Raw genomic sequence first — 17290 nt, forward strand, 5'->3', positions numbered from 1 at the left:
TAACTTTTAAATTGCGCCTTTTTGCGAAATGGTGAAAATTGAACAGATGCCAAAGTTTAAATATCCAAATTTCTCTAAAAATCTGAAGGTTTTCATTTTTCCCTTACAGCTTTCTGAATTTTCTAAATACTCCCAGAACCATATATTTTTTGAAAGTATATGATCTCTAGAATAAAAAGAAGGCGCTACTGATTTTTTTTTAGACCCAGCAGTATTTGCGCAAATGTTTATCGATCCGATATATTGGCAAAAAATACATTAAAACCATTGTTAACAAAAAAAACGCAGCTAATTTTACAAAATTTCTGCTAAATCCCTACTAAATATAAAAGGTTAACCTGTATGGAGTTAATAAATAAATATATGTAAGTTTTAAATTGCGTCTTTTTTGCAAAATGGTGAAAAATCAAACGTACCCTAATTTCTCTAAATATCTGGATGTTTTAATTTTTCACTTACAGCTTTCAGAATTTGAAAAGGCCCCTCAAACTAGAGATTTTCTAAAAGCACATAGCCAGTACAATAAATAAAAAAGTGCTACAGATATTTTGGACCCTGCAATAATTGCGCAAATGTTCATCATATTGCTATTTTCACTAAAAACACACTATTTATACAGTCACGCTAAAATTATTAATATTGCAAATAAACACAATGTAACTTACAAAATTCCCGCTAAATTAGTACTAAAGCCTCGTTCACATGTGGCATACTAAGGTGTACGCCCATGGGGGGCCATGTTTACCCGCACAGGTGTTCCATGTATCCCCATACAGGCAGTCCCATTTATGTCAATTGGGATGCAACGCCAGCACAGGCATAGCTGCTGTTCCCAATCTGACATCCGTGTGGGTGTGTGCCAAATGCAGACAATGCCAGCTCAGGGACATGACATGACAGCGGTAGTGGTGAGGGTGGTGGCAGCGGCGACTTTGATGGGGGATGGCAGCGGTGGCAGTGGTAGTGTTGAGCGGGGTGGTGGCGGTGGTGTTGAGGGGGTGGCAGCAGCGGCGGTGGTGTTAAGGGGGTGGCAGCGGCGGCGGTGGTGTTGAGGGGGTGGCAGCGGCGGCGGTGGTGTTGAGGGGGTGGCAGCGGCGGCGGTGGTGTTGAGGGGGTGGCAGTGGTGGTGTTGAGGGGGTGGCAGCGGTGGTGTTGAGGGGGTGGCAGCGGTGGTGTTGAGGGGGTGGCGCCGGTGGCAGTGGTAGTGTTGAGGGGGGGTGGCAGCATGGTATTAAGGGGGTGTCAGTGGTGTTGAGGAGGGGTGGCAGCAGTAGTGTTGAGGAGTGGTGGCAGTAGTGTTGAGGAGGGTGGTGTTGAGGGGGATGGCAGCAGTGGTATTAAGGGGTGGCAGCGGCAGTCTTGAGGGGGTGGCAGTGGCGGTGGTGTTGAGGGGAGGGGGCAGCAGTAGTGTTGAGGAGGGGGTGGCAGTAGTGTTGAGGAGGGGGCGGCAGTAGTGTTGAGGAGGGGGCGGCAGTAGTGTTGAGGAGGGGGCGGCAGTAGTGTTGAGGAAGGTGGTGTTGAGGGGGGTGGCAGCAGTGGTATTAAAGGGGTGGCAGCGGCAGTCTTGAAGGGGGTGGCAGTGGCGGTGGTGTTGAGGGGAGGGGGCAGCAGTAGTGTTGAGGAGGGGGCAGCAGTAGAGTTGAGGAGGGGTGGCTTTGAGGGGGGATGGCAGCGGTGGTATTAAAGGGGTGGCAGCAGCAGTCTTGAGTGGGGTGGCAGCGGCGGTGGTGTTGAAGGGGGGCAGCAGTAGTGTTGAGGGGGGCAGCAGTAGTGTTGAGGAGGGGTGGCGTTGAAGGAGGGGTGACAGCCGTAGTGTTGAAGGGGGGGTGACAGCCGTAGTGTTGAAGGGCGGGTGGCAGCCGTAGTGTTGAAGGGGGGGTGGCAGCCGTAGTGTTGAAGGGGGGGTGGCAGCCGTAGTGTTGAAGGGGGGGTGGCAGCGGTGGTATTAAAGGGGTGGCAGCGGTGGTGTTGAGGGGGGTGGGATCAGTAAGAGGCAGAGGTGGTGGAGGTTGGGATCAATTGCACTGGCAAATTGTCACTTACTTAGTTCAAGCAATCGATGCCTCCTCAGAATTCTGTCACGCGGTGCCTCTGGCCTAGGAGTGACTCATGGCAATTGCAGAGGAAAGAGCTTCTCCCCCTTCACTCGATTGGTGTCAACTGACTTTCTTTCAGCGCCTGACCTGCCTCCCTACATTCTCTCTGGATAGGGGTGGGGCGGTCCAAGGTCTCAGCTCTGCCCTCTCCCCTCAACGCTACCAGCGGACAAAGGCCTCCCCAGCAGCAGAGCGAAATTGTGGCCTCGCACTGCCAAATGGATGGGCAGGAGGGCCCTCGGGCCCCCCAGAAGTGGCAAAACTGCAGTGCTACTGCTGCAACCCTGATAATTCCACCACTGGCTGGGGGTGAAAAGGGGATGAATGGAATAGGAGAGGAGAGTAGGGGAGTGGGAGTTTTAAATGGAAGGATGGGGGCAGGGACGGGGGTGGAGAGGCAGGGGACAGGGAGGTGGCGGTGTGGGTGGGGGGGGAACTGTCATATTAGGGGTTAATGACTCTGATCAGCAGGTTGTAATTCACTAATCAGAGTTATAGAATTGTTCAGCAGAGTCTCCTGAACAATTCTAATATAAGCTCATGGTCATTGAAGTAACCATAAGCTTATAGGAGAGGGCGAAATGAGGTCTGTATGCCGTACTGACCTGGCCACCTGCAGGCACTTCTGTACGTCCATACGGCGTACGGACCTGGCAGTGAAAGGGTTAAAAGAATAATCTTTGAAGTGTATGAGTACAATCAAATTTCCAAGTTTACTTTATGTTAATAGATTGCGTTGTGTTAGCAGCTGGTTATTATTTAAGCATATTTATATAATGCTACTAGTTTATATACCCCTTTTTTAAAGTTTCCAAGGTTGAAGCTGAAAGTGTTTGACTCCATTTGAATATGAGTGCTGCTACTGTACCTGGTATGGTATTGTCTAGGAAAAATGCTATACAGCCTCCCACAAACATTTCCGTTGTTAAAAGCACAGTCAATATTTGATCCAGTTCTGGCAAACCTGTGAAATAAATACAGTAGAAAATATTAACATGGCAGCACATGTAGACATATAGCCTTTGTTAAATTGTGTTGCACTAAAATATGAATAAGGCTAATATTCCATCAGTTAACCTAACATATTTATTGGCCTGTTTATTGGGGACGTACTAAACTGCATATTGGGATGATGAGATGATTGGATTATTGGCTGCAATACACAAGGCAATAAAATCTATTCATCCAGACAACATGATAGCATTGCTCATATGTCCAAACCAAAACATTTACCAAATACTGGTCAAAGTCAAATAATTCCTCAAAGAGGATGGGGTAAACTAAAAAGGAGTCACAACAGATGCTCCCTTGAACAAGAGAGTAAAAAATGTACAGTGGAGACAGATACGGAATATGGTCAGATGCTCACAATAATGAACGTTCCTTACCTTCCGTCGCTAAAGATCACACACAAAGTACAGGTATGAGTGAATTAGAATCCTCATTATCTGACACTTCAAAGAGTATGGTCCACATGATTCATCCAACAGGTCGGTCGAAACCTATACTGCAGAATTCTTTAAACCCAGCACGGGGACCCTCCTCACCCCAACCGGATTCATCCGAACAAATTAAGTGTGATTATCTTTCATCACAACCTCTATCTCCAGCTGAAATTAGAGTCTTATCTTGTGGACTAACTTTTTGTCCACAAGAAAACTTTGACCTCTTTGAAGTCGTCACTGACCTACACCTCTTTGCACGCAGGCTATTATTAAAATGCTTGCATGCAAACACCAATATCAAAATCAATACCACTGACTGGTCTAGTAATATTATGAGGAAGTTTAAGGCGTTACGCAATTTGACACTTTTATTCCAGGAAAATAACACTCTTGACCTAATAGATCAAATTGATCTGGATGTTTTGCTTGATGATGTCAATAAATCTACACAGAATCCCACTACTATCTTTAACCACTTCAATACAGGGCATTTATACACCCTTGCTTCCCAGACCAATTTTTAGCTTTCAGCGCTCTCTCACTTTGAATGCCAATTACTCAGTCATGCAACACTGTACCCAAACAATTTTTTTATCATTTTTTTCATACAAATAGAGCTTTCTTTTGGTGGTATTTAATCACAACTGTTTTTTTTTTTTCTTGCGACATAAGTGAAAAAGAGCTCCTATGATAAAATTTTGCAAATAAGTCCTTTTTGTTCATAAATTTGGGCCAAAATTTATACTGCTACATCTCTTTGGTAAAAATAACCCAAATTAGTGGATATTAGTCTCTTTAAAAGTTAGGCCGCGTACACACGGGCGGACTGTTCGCTCAACTTTGTCCGCTGAACAGTGTTTCAGCGGACAGTCCGCTCGTGTGTGGGGCTTCAGCGGACAGTTTCAGCGGACAGTTTGACGAACAAAGTTTTTCGGAAATTCCGAAAAACTGTCCGCTGAAACTTGGTTTGAGCGGACAGTCCGCCCGTGTGTAGGCCACTTTCGAAATGAGCAAACTGTTCCCGCTCGGAGGAAAGCCTGCTCATTTCGAGCGCGTCTCCAGGTAGGCGGGGCCGCGAGGGAGACGTCACGGGCCCCGCCGCCTGGTATGGACTTAAAGGGGAACCCCAACGCCGAAAAAAATCGGCGTGGGGGTCCCCCCAAAGTCCACAACAGACCCTTGTCCGAGCACGCTACCCGGCCGGCCAGGAAAGGGGGGCGAGCGAGCGCGCCCCCCTCCTGAGCCGTACCAGGCCGCGTGCCCTCAACATGGGGGGTGCCTTGGGGAAGGGGGGGCCGCGCGGCCCCCCCCACCCCAAAGCACCTTGTCCCCATGTTGATGAGGACAAGGGCCTCTTCCCGACAACCCTGGCCGTTGGTTGTCGGGGTCTGCGGGCGGGGGGCTTATCGGAATCCGGGAGCCCCCTTTAATAAGGGGGCCCCTGGATACCGGCCCCCCACCCTATGTGAATGAGTATATGTCACATGGGTTGGTCACATGGTGACCCCGCCCCCTTACGATGTCATAGTTCCCATGTGACATCAACCCATGTGACCAACCCATGTGACATATACCATGTGACACCGCCCCATTGTCACTATATAAGTGGCCGCGCAGCGCGGCTCTGGCATTCCGGCCGGAGAGAGCGACGTGTCAACATCTCCTGGAGAAGAAGAAGAAGAACAAGAAGAAGAACGGAAGGCGACCGGAAGGCGGCGGCGACAGAAGACCGGGCCACCGCCTGCAAAAGAGCTATAAGAAGGCGCGGTGGCCCGGCAGAAGAACCGAAGAGGGGGACAAGACCCCCGAAGTCGGGAGAAGAGGCCGGCGACGGGGAGGAAGAAAGCCGGACTCCTCCGCTAGCAAAAGAGCTACAAGAAGATAGCGGAGGAGTCCGGCGAGAAGACCCCCGAAGACGGAAGACCCCCGGAGCTGTGCAATAAAATATTTTATCTCGTGTGTTGTGTTTTTTTTTTGGGTACTTTTATTTTACAGGTGAATGGGTAGGGGTACATTGTACCCCATACTCATTCACATAGGGTGGGGGGCCGGTATCCGGGGGGCCCCCTTATTAAAGGGGGCTCCCGGATTCCGATAAGCCCCCCGCCCGCAGACCCCGACAACCAACGGCCAGGGTTGTCGGGAAGAGGCCCTTGTCCTCATCAACATGGGGACAAGGTGCTTTGGGGTGGGGGGCCGCGCGGCCCCCCCTTCCCCAAGGCACCCCCCATGTTGAGGGCACGCGGCCTGGTACGGCTCGGGAGGGGGGGCGAGCGGCCGGCCGGCCGGGTAGCGTGCTCGGACAAGGGTCTGTTGTGGACTTTGGGGGGACCCCCACGCCGATTTTTTTCGGCGTTGGGGTTCCCCTTTAAGTACATTCCAGGCGGCGGCGCCTACCTGCACACGCGCTCGAAATGAGCGGACTGTTGCCTCGTGTGTGGGCGAGTCCGTTCATTTCAAAAGTTGCGCAGACTTAGTACGACGAACAAAGTTTGCCGTATTTGGCCGCTCAAAAAGTGCCGTGTGTGGGCGTGTTCGTTCATTCAACAGTTTGAGCGGACTGTTTGACGAACTTAGTTTCGGCAGACAGTCCCCGCGTGTGTACGCGGCCTTAGAGTCTAAAAGCTATGGTGCAAATCATTGAAAAACTGATCACACCTGATGCACTGATGGTCCATCTCATTTCTTGAGGCTCTGAAATGTCAGGAAAGTACAAATACCCCCCAAATGACCCCTTTTTGAAAAGTAGACAGTCCAAGGTATTTAGTAAGAGGCATGGTGAATTTTTTTCCCACAATTCTTGGAAATATAATTTTTTTTAATTTAATTTTTTTTACAAAATTGTCAAAACAAGTTATTTCTCATACACAGCATATGCATACTTCCAATTACACCCCAAAATACATTCTGCAACTCTTCCCGAGTATGGCAATACCACATGTGTGACTTTTACACAGCCTGGCCACATACAAAGGCCCAACATGCAGGGAGCACTGTCAGGGGTTCTATAAGCATAAATGACACCTCTAAATTCCTAACGACCTATTCAATTTGTGAAGGCCCTGGAGCGCCAGGACAATGGCATTACGCACAAAATGACCCCATTTGGAAAACCAAACACCCAAAGTATATTCTGTGAAGCATTATGAGTCTTTTGAATGGTTAATTATTATTATTAATTTTTTACACACAATGTTGTCCATTTATAATATATTTCTAACACATAGCATGTATATAGCAAAAATGACACCCCAAAACACATTCTGCTACTCCTCCTGAGTATTGCAATACCACATGTGTGAGACTTTTACACAGCCTGGCCATATACAGAGGTCCAACATGGAAGTAGTACCTTCAGGCGTTCTAGGAGCATAAATTACACATCTCATTTCGTTCCTACCGATCATAATTTTGAAGGTCCTGGAGCACCAGGACAATTTAATTACCCCCAAAATGACCCCATTTTGGAAAGCAAACACCTCAACGTGTATTCTGTGTGGCATGGTCTGCAAATAGGTACTCCGTTACTCCGACGGGCTGGTGACAGGTACTCAGGTGGGCTGACAGGTACTAGGCTACTCAGATGGGCTGGGACAGGCACTCGGCTACTCAGATGGGCTGGGACAGGTACTCGGCTACTCAGATGGGCTGGGACAGGTACTTGGCTACTCAGATGGGCTGGGACAGGTACTCAGATGGGCTGGGACAGTTACTCGGCTACTCAGATGGGCTGGGACAGGTACTCGGCTACTCAGATGGGCTGGGACAGGTACTCGGCTACTCAGATGGGTGATGACAGGTACTTTGATGGGTGATGACAGGTCCTCTTTATTGGGGGGGTAATCAGTGTGTGTTAGTGTACACTAGGCAGTAACAGTGTGTGAGGAAGAGACATCTTGGTACCGCGGTTTGTTTACATTCCGTGACCGGCTGTGATTGGACACAGCCGGTAACGTTGTAAAGAGCCAATTTTATTGACTCTTTACTGCGATCAGGGTTGGGCTGTGTCAGGGTGACAAGCCGCATCCCCAATCGCCGCTCTGCACGTGCCCTAGGCACGTGCACGAGCGCTGTGAATGTGCACAGTACATGTGACCGCCTGTGATTGGACACGGCTGGTCACGTGTATCGGGGGAGTGGACGGGGATGGAAATCCCACAGATCGGGGATGGGCTGTGTCCGAGGGACACACCTCATCCACGATCGCCATGCTGCGGGCCCCCGGGGGCCTGCAGGAGTGGCGAAATACAGAGGACGTCATATGATGCCCACCCAGGATGGGAAATCCCATCTGTGGGCGTCACTTGACTATGGCCCGGTATTGAAGTGGTTAAGAAGCCCTCCACCAGGGGGGCGTGGCCTAGGTGGTCATGTGAGCGGACGTCTTTCTGAGCAGCTCCGTCTTCTCCCGCTACAATCCTGCTCCATCCTGGGTTAATCCCGCACTAATCGCCGATCGAAAGACACCGACTGCACTGGAGGACCCCCCCCCCGCTTCCCTGGCAGGTGATATCGGCGGATGGGCAAACGCAGAAGGCAGCCGCCGGCGCGAATGTCTGCGCACACACGCTCAGGCCAAGATGGCCGCCGGACCACCACCGCGGAGCTCTGTGATTCTCCGGCCTCCACGCCGGATCTCTTTGGGGAATCCTCTCCGCCGTCCTCCCCGGGACATCCGGACCCCCCGATCCTGGAGTCACAGATCTCAGAGGGAGAGGAGGCGGAGGGGAGCGGCCGGAACCCGACGCTTGCCGATGTGCTGCACACCATCAAGGTAAACAATGCGGCTCTAATGGGGACTGTGGCTGAAATTAGAAGTGACTTTACATTGCTGAGACAGGATGTTCAGAAAATACGCGGAAGGGTGGATGAGACTGAGAAACGTATTAGTGACTTGGAGGATGCAGTTGACCCTATATGGCCTAAACTCAATACTGCGGGGGGTAAAATTGCCTCCCTGGAAAACAAGATGGACGACCTCGAGAACCGCCTCAGACGCAACAACCTGAGGCTGGTGGGTCTTCCTGAGCGGGTAGAGGGGTCTGACCCCGTGGCCTTTTTGGAAATTTGGCTTGAGCAGGAGTTTGGCCGTGACACCCTGTCCCCCTGCTTTGTAATAGAACGGGCTCACAGAGTCCCGGGCAGACCTCTCCCCGCAGGCAATCCGCCACGTACTATGGTTATTAGGTTGCTGAACTACAGAGACAGAGACGCTATACTGCGGGCGGCCAGAGTGAAAGGCAGCTTGAAGATCAATAATGCTGCTGTGTCACTGTATCCAGATTATTCTGTGGCTGTTCGCAACCAACGGGCGCAATTCCAGTCTGTTAAACAAAAGCTGAGAGAACACGCAGTGAAGTATTCTATGATATTCCCGGCTACCCTGCGCATTGACTATCAGGAGAAGGTTCTTTTCTTCCAGTCACCCAAGAACGTCCTTGCATGGTGGGAATCCCTACCCCAACCTCCTCAAGATCCTGCCTGAAGGATATTGGTCTGGATGGTTATCATTCTATTTTCTTCTTTGCCCCCCTTTTTTTCTTTTTTTGCAACTGCCTTTGGTCAGGGAGGCAGGTCTCTGCTGCTCTTATTGAAACATGTTGGGACCAACAAGATTTTTTTTTTTTATGTTGCAGGACTCTTTTTCTCCTCCATTTTTTGGATGAGTACCTGGGAGCTGCTCCAGGCAGAACGATCTTGAGCCACATTGTGGTGAAGTTGACTAGTTGCGGATAATTGCATGGCTATCAGGCCATGCGCCCCACGCATGGCCCTAGTTTTGGGTACAAGCCCGCTCCATTTCCGTGGGAGCAGAGCAGGGTTGTTGCTGCTATTTGGCAGCTCTTTATTTGTTGTCTGTTGTATGGGTGAGGAGTGTGTGGTGTGTGGATGGATGGGAGTATGTATGTGTCACCTTGTCCCTCTGGAGGTACTGTGGCTCTGGCTGTCTGGTGAGGGACTGTTTTGGGGTTCCTGGGCGGGCAGCACCCGCTTGTTCCCGTTTTTACATTATTCCCAACCCTCCCATGGCTGAGGTAAACATATGCTCCTGGAATGTTTGGGGGCTGAATTCTAAATTTAAGCGTGCATTGGTGTTTGAGCAGATTAAACGACTGCACCCGCATATTCTTTGTCTGCTGGAGACTCATCTGGTGGGCTCAAAAGTCCTTGCGTTAAAAAAGTGTTGGGTGGCTCACAACTTTCACTCCACTTACTCAAACTATGCTCGTGGGGTGGCCATCTTAATACGCAAAGGGCTACAGTTTGAGTGCCATCAGGTGGTCTCGGACCCCAGGGGTCAATTTTTAGTGTTACATGCCACGGTGCTAAGAACTCCTGTCATTCTGGTCACAATCTATGTTCCTCCGCCAGCCACGGCCATGGTATTCTCTGATTTGAGTACTAAGTTATCACTGTTACCTGTTTGCCCTACGTTTATTGTAGGGGATTTCAACTCAGTGCTACAGCCTGATTTGGATCGGTTGAAACCCCATGGGAACGAATCAAGATTGTTTAGTAAATGGTGTGAGGCATATGGATATGTTGATATTTGGCGTTGGAAATTCCCGGGGGTAAAGGTATTCTCCTGTCAATCCAAAACGTATGGCTCTCTGTCCAGACTAGACTATGCATTGGCCACCGGGAGTTTCCTGCCGGTCGTCAGGGCAATTAAATATATCTCTCAAACAGTTTCGGATCACTCACTACTGCAGGTTACCCTTTCCCTGGGGCACTGTCCTTCATTTAGGGTGTGGAAACTTAGCCCCTTGTGGGTGTCCACACCGGGGATACAAGAGGCCATTCCCTCAGATATGACAGACTACTGGTCCACGAACATTGGCACCACGGCAGCGGGTCCTACCTGGGATCCCTTGAGGAGGCTAAACATAGGCATATGCTCAACCCGACTGTGACTACTCGAGGTGAACTGACGAATGCCCATAAGCTGTTGCAGTTACATCTTGTAGACACGACTAAAATACAACAACTAAACCTGACAGCAAAACTACATGAACACGGGGGTAAGAATGGGAGGCTATTAGCCTTCCTTGCTCATACGGACTATCTGGATAGTTCCATCTCTGCCATACAACTGCCCAATGGTTCTACTACTGAAGACCCGGTGGCGATAAATCAGGAATTTACCTCATACTACAGCAGACTTTATGACGATCCAGTGCCCCCATCGGAGGCTACATTTCGGGGGGTTTTCTCGTCGTTGGTGTTTCCTGGACTGGAGGAGGCCAAGCGAGACCTCCTTGAGTGGGAAATTACTCTTGAGGAGGTGGAGGCAGTTCCCTACCGCCTTCGAAGGCTCCCGGCCTTGAAGGTATCCCTTCGGCGTGGTACCAGACCTATACTGAACTGGTAGCCCCTAAGCTACTCCTCACGTACAGAGCGTCTTTGAACATGGGATCTCTTTCTGACTCCATGAATGAAGCCCTGATAGTGGTCTTGCCCAAGCCGGGCAAGAAAAAATTGCTATGTGAGTCCTACCGTCCTATCTCCCTCCTAAACCATAACGCAAAAATTTTGGCCAAGATATTGGCTCTTCGTTTGCAAAAAGTAATACTTACATTAATCTCGCCAGATCAGGCTGGGTTTATGCCTGGACGTAGCACTTTTGACAATATACGCAGATTATATCTACATATCCATAGAGTATGTAGGGATAAACATAGTAGCTTGGTATTGTCCTTAGATGTGTTAAAGGCCTTTGATACGGTGCGTTGGTCATTTTTGTGGGAGACAATGACTAACATGGGCTTTGACCCACTATTTACAAAATGGGTCCGCTTGCTATACGCTAAGCTGAGTGCGAGGGTGAGAACTAATAGAGATGTCTCGTCACCATTTCGGTTGTTTAGGGGGACTAGACAAGGGTGTGCCCTGTCCCCGCTCCTGTTCGCCATCGCCATAGAGCCCTTGGCCCTGGCGGTGCGGCAGGCTTCGGGGATAGGGGGCATCCGAGTAGGATTACTGGAGGAAAAGATATCTTTGTATGCAGATGATGCCTTGATTTATTTAGATGGTCAGGAAGGCTCCTTCCATGGTCTCATGCGGGTGGTTGAGGAGTTTGGGGATGTGTCTGGTCTGAGGGTAGGTTGGGATAAGTCGATGGCTTTTCCCATTGGCCCTTGCTGCTCCTATGATTACTTGAACACGTCTAAACTTCAGACGTCCCAGTCATTCAAATATCTGGGCATTCAGATACATAACGAGCTCCCCAAATATGAAGCCTTGAATATTACCCCAATCACAAAACAGATGGTTGACAGACTTCAAGCATGGGCAACTCTCCCTCTCAACTTAATAGGTCGTATTAACATCTTTAAAATGATATTCCTCCCAAAATTTCTATATTGTTTTCGAGCTGCCCCGGTCTATCTCCCAAAAAAGGTATTTATGAAAATAGAATCCAGTGTGTCCTCCTTTATCTGGCAAAACTCCCATCCGCGATTTGCCAAGACATCTTTGCAATCCTCTAAATCGAAAGGAGGCCTGGCCCACCCGAACCTAGGCAAGTATTTCCTTGCCTCCCAACTGACATATATATATGATTGGCTGCATTCCAACCCCCAGCCCCCCTCCGCCACTCTCATGTCAATCCTCCATGCCCCGTTTGACTCAGTTAATGACGTACTGCACAGGGCTCTACATTCTAAATGCTCTAGATTTTCCCCTATGGAGGTGGGTCTACTGGCCTGGAAAGAGGGAGAGAAACTCCTTTCTATTTCTACCCCGGGCAGGTCACCACAAACACCGTTATGGGACAATCCCAGTATACCTGAACTACAGGGGCATCCAGACTCCCAGTGGTGGACTAGGCTGCATGTTCTGCGCCTGTCCCATATCATCAAGGGAAATGAGCTTGAATCCTTTGAAAGCTTACGGGGTACCTTCTCAATAGATAATACATTTTTCTATAAGTATCTACTTCTTAGACATGCCATTCGGGCGCAGTTTGGTTCCTTGCACATAGAGCTTCAGGAGTCCCCTATGGAGGACCTGTTGTCTTACCCGGATCTTACTAAACAGGTTACAACTTTTTATGATCACCTCTCTCAAAAAAAGAAGCCCTCCACCAAGTTTCCCCCACACCAATCTGAGCATAGAGACTTTTTTGAAACAAACACTTATTCCGCGTACACACGATCGGACATTCCGACAACAAAATCCTGGATTTATTTCCGACGGATGTTGTCTCAAACTTGTCTTGCATACACACGGTAGCACAAATGTTGTCGGTACTTCCGATCGAGAAGAACAAGCTGACGTACAACGGCACTAGAAAAGGGAAGTTCAATAGCCAATGCGTCACCCTTTGGGCTCCTTCTGCTAATCTCGTGTTAGTACAAGTTGGTGAGAGACGATTTGCGATTTTCCGATCGTTACTGCTCTTCAGTTTGTATCTGGTTTTCAGTACGTACTATTTCTAGTATGTATTTGATTTTCAGTGTGTTCTTGTCCGCTCGTTTCTGATTTTCAGGTCGCTCTTCTCAGGCCCTTCTGATTTTCAGTGTGTTCTGCTAGTTCGTTCTGACCAGCCGACCATTTTGAAGCCATGCTGTGGTTATGTACTCATCATAGCGTTCGTGGGGGCTTGGTGTTGGGGTTCTTACTTTGACCCAAGCCCAGTCCATGAACAGGGTGGGGAGGAGTTCATGGATGAAGAATTGGTTGCTCCAGCGTGACCAATGCCTTTGTTGTGGGAGATCTAGGAGGACAATAATCCTGATGATTTTAGGAATTATCTACAGATGACGGACCCCGTTTTTCACCATTTGTTGGCTTTGCTGTCCCCTTATATTATGAAGCAGGGCACCTGCATGCGGCAAGCCATCACTCTGGAACAAAGGCTAGTCGCCACCTTACGGTACTTGGCGACGGGGAGAAGTCTGCAGGACATCAAGTTCGACAGGTATCTCCCACCAGGCTCTGGGGATCATTATTCCACAGACCTGTTCTGCCATCATTCAGGTCCTGTAGAAGGACTATATGATTTTTTCCTTTAATGTCACATTCTATGTATTTCATGTTTGCTAATGTATTGTATTTATTTCATCATTCCCTAATTACCATGATTGTAATATGCTGTTCTTTTTTTGTCCTTCATGCATATTTGCCTTCACTAACCTACCCGGTATGCTATCCTGGGCCCATACACACCTAGCCTAGTCACTTAATGTATTTTGGAAGTTCCATAGTAGTGCTTTACCCTAAACACCCCCTAAAATGTGTACAAATTTTATTTTTGTCCTTAATTTCAGGCAGAGTGCACCCCCAGAACCCTCCCTCTCTCCAACTGCTAAGTCAACCGATACCAATACTCTATCTGCTGACTTTGCCAAACCCACACACACTATACCTACCTCTTTTGTGTTTATATTTATGGATGAATTCACAAAAGCATGTAGTGAAAGGGCCTGCCTGAATACTTTCAAATGGTACGGTTTAAAGTTTTGTTCTCCTATTATCTTGATAGGTAATTGCAGAATGTAAAAATGTGCTTCAATTTAGACAGTGTGTATTCATATTTTTGTATTATGACACTTATCTGTCCAGTGGGCTGCCATTAGTGCAAGTAAGGAGGAGCTGTCCAAAGTAAAAACATTATTTATGCATTCAGCTCACAATGAAGTGGAAAAGGTTACCTGTCCAAAACATCCTCCCCCTTAAATTTTTTACAATGGGCCATCAGAGGGGGTGAGAAATCTGATAAGTGGACCTTATATATTTTTGTCTTTAAATACTCCTTAAATATAAATGTTTTATACTTATGTTGGCCAAGAATGTTTGTGTCTAATCTGCTTGCAATGTTATGTGCTAAAGTACCAATACATTTTTTTCTTGTTTCACGCCGTAGTTTTCCTTCAACGCTGCAGGAATGGCAGACTGTGGCTTCTCAATTTGCCTAGCGGTGGGAGTTTCCCAACTGCGGAGGGGTAATTGATGGGAAACACGTCTGCATCGTTCCACACCCCAACTCGGGGCCATACTATTACAACTATAAGGGGTTTAATAGTATAGTGATTTTACCCCAGAGATTACCCAGGCTTTTCAAGAATATTACGAGAACCTATATTCAATAACCCAAAAAGATTCCCCGAATACTGTTAACAAGAGATTAGATAACACCAGAGCCTTTTTAAATAGATGTGACTGTAAAAAAAATATCCCCAGATAAAATCGCCCCCCTGGAAGACCCTATATCAGAAATAGAAACGCTCAATGCGTTAAAAGAGTCCACGACCGGGAAAAGTCCTGGCCCAGACGGGTTTAGGATCGCTTACTATTAAAAATTTAGCAATATCTTGGTGCCAAAAATGGTATCCTATATGAATGGAATAGGCATAGATTGGGAAATCAGACAGGAAGCGATTGAAGCCGAGATCACCATTATCCCCAAGGAAGGAAAAGACCCCTCTTTGTGCTCTAGCTACCGGCCCATCTCCCTACTGAATGCCGATGTAAAATAGTTTGCAAAGATCCTAGCTAACTGAATGAAGTCGGTAATGAATGATCTGGTGCATACGGGCCAAGTGGGATTTGTTCCTGGTAGGGAGAGTAGGGATAATTGCATTAGAACCCTTTTGGCTATACACAAATTGAAGGAGAGGGGATCCCCAGGGCTACTACTGTCTATAGACACCCAGAAAGCGATTGGCAGAGTAGACTGGGGATTCATGCAAAGTTGGATACATGCCCTATATAAACATTCCACAGCGAGTGTTTAAATAAATGGGTCTCTATCGCGGCCCTTTGAAATGTTTAACGGGACTCGGCAGGGCTGCCCCTTGTCCCCCTTACTATTTATTTTAACAACGGAACCTTTGTTGGCTAGTATAAGATCGAACCCCGATATTACGGGATTACAGATCGACAATGAGGCACACAAAATAGCGGCATATGCCAATGACATTTTGTTTTATGATTCCAGACTAGGGATGAGCCGAACACCCCCCCCGGTTCGGTTCGCACCAGAACTTTCGAACGGACCCCAAATTCGTACGAACTTTAGAACCCCATTGAAGTCTATGGGACTTGAACGTTCGAAAATTAAAAGTGCTAATTTTAATGGCTAATATGCAAGATACTGTCCTAAAAAGGGTTTGGGGACCTGGCTCCTGCCCCAGGGGACATGGGTCAATGCCTAAAATGTTTTTAAAAATCTGTCACAGCCCATCAGAGTACCCGAGTACCTGTCACGGCACATCAGGGTGCCCGAGTACCTGTCACGGCCCATCAGGGTGCCCGAGTACCTGTCACGGCCCATCAGGGTACCCGAGTACCTGTCACGGTCCATCAGGGTACCCGAGTACCTGTCACGGTCCATCAGGGTACCCGAGTACCTGTCACGGTCCATCAGGGTACCCGAGTACCTGTCACGGTCCATCAGGGTACCCGAGTACCTGTCACAGTCCATTAGAGTACCGAGTACCTGTCACAGTCCATCAGGGTACCCGAGTATCTGTCACAGCCCATCTGAGTACCCGAGTACCTGTCACAGTCCATCAGGGTACCCGAGTATCTGTCACAGTCCATTAGATTACCGAGTACCTGTCACAGTCCATCAGGGTACCCGAGTACCTGTCACAGCCCATCTGAGTACCCGAGTACCTGTCACAGTTCATCTGAGTACCCGAGTACCTGTCACAGTTCATCTGAGTACCCGAGTACCTGTCACAGTTCATCTGAGTACCTGTCACCGCCCAAATACCAGTCACCAAACCATCAGAGTACCTGTCACCAGGCCATCAGAGTACCTGAGTACTTATCACCAGGCCATCAGAGTACCCGAGTACCTGTCACCAGGCCATCAGAGTACCCGAGTACCTGTCACCAGGCCATCAGAGTACCTGAGTACCTGTCACCAGGCCATCAGAGTACCCGAGTACCTATCTCCAGCCCATCAGAGTACCCGAGTACCTATTTGCAGCCCATGTCTCATAGAATATACGTTGGGGTGTTTGCTTTCCAAAATAGGGTCATTTTGTGGGTAATTTCACTGTCCTGGTGGTCCAGGACCTTCAAAAGTGTGATGGGTAGGAATGAAATGAGATGTGCCATTTATGCTCCTAGAACGCCTGAACGTACTACTTCAATGTTCGGCCTCTCCATGTGGCCAGACTGTGTAAAAGTCCTACACATGTGGTATTGCCATACTCGGGAAGAGTAGCAGAATGTATTTTGGGGTGTAATTTTTGCTATATACATGCTATGTGTTAGAAATATCTTATAAATTGACAATTTTGTGTAAAAAAAAAAATGCGTTTTAATTTTTTTCCACATATTCCAAAAACTTCTGGAAAAAAATTAACCATTCAAAAGACTCATTATGCCTCACAGATTATACGTTGGGGTGTTTGCTTTCCAAAATGGGGTCATTTTATGGGAAATTCCATTGTCCTGGTACTCCAGGGCCTTCAAAAGTGTAATAGGTGCAAATGAGATGCATCATTTTTGCTCGTAGAACGTCTGAAGGTACTACATCAATGTTAGTGCTCTGTATGTGGCCAGGCTGTGTAAAAGTCTCACACATGTAGTATCGCCGTACTCGGGAAGAGTAGCAGAATGTATTTTGGGGTGTAATTTGTTGTATGCATATGCTGTGTGTGAGAAATAACCTGATAATATGACAATTTAGTAAAAAATTATAATAATTTAAAAAAAAAATCTTCATTTTGCAAAGAATTGTGGGGAAAAAATGACAACTTAAAAAAACTCACCATGCTACTTACTTAATAC

General features: G+C 48.0%; 1 protein-coding gene across 2 annotated transcripts in view; it reads right to left on the bottom strand.

The window, feature by feature from the left end:
- Positions 1-17290, bottom strand: part of SLC23A1 (solute carrier family 23 member 1) — a 1056923-nt gene that overhangs the window by 4440 nt on the left and 1035193 nt on the right. For both annotated transcript variants that reach the window (XM_077473737.1, XM_077473738.1), the window contains exon 14: positions 2965-3060. In XM_077473737.1, the coding sequence (XP_077329863.1) occupies positions 2965-3060 (96 nt within the window). The remainder of the gene's footprint in view (positions 1-2964; positions 3061-17290) is intronic.

This window comes from Lithobates pipiens, unplaced genomic scaffold (assembly GCF_037356315.1).
Source record: "Lithobates pipiens isolate NorthernLeopardFrog02 unplaced genomic scaffold, aLitPip1_a1.2 Scaffold_8, whole genome shotgun sequence".
Lineage (NCBI taxonomy): Eukaryota > Metazoa > Chordata > Amphibia > Anura > Ranidae > Lithobates > Lithobates pipiens.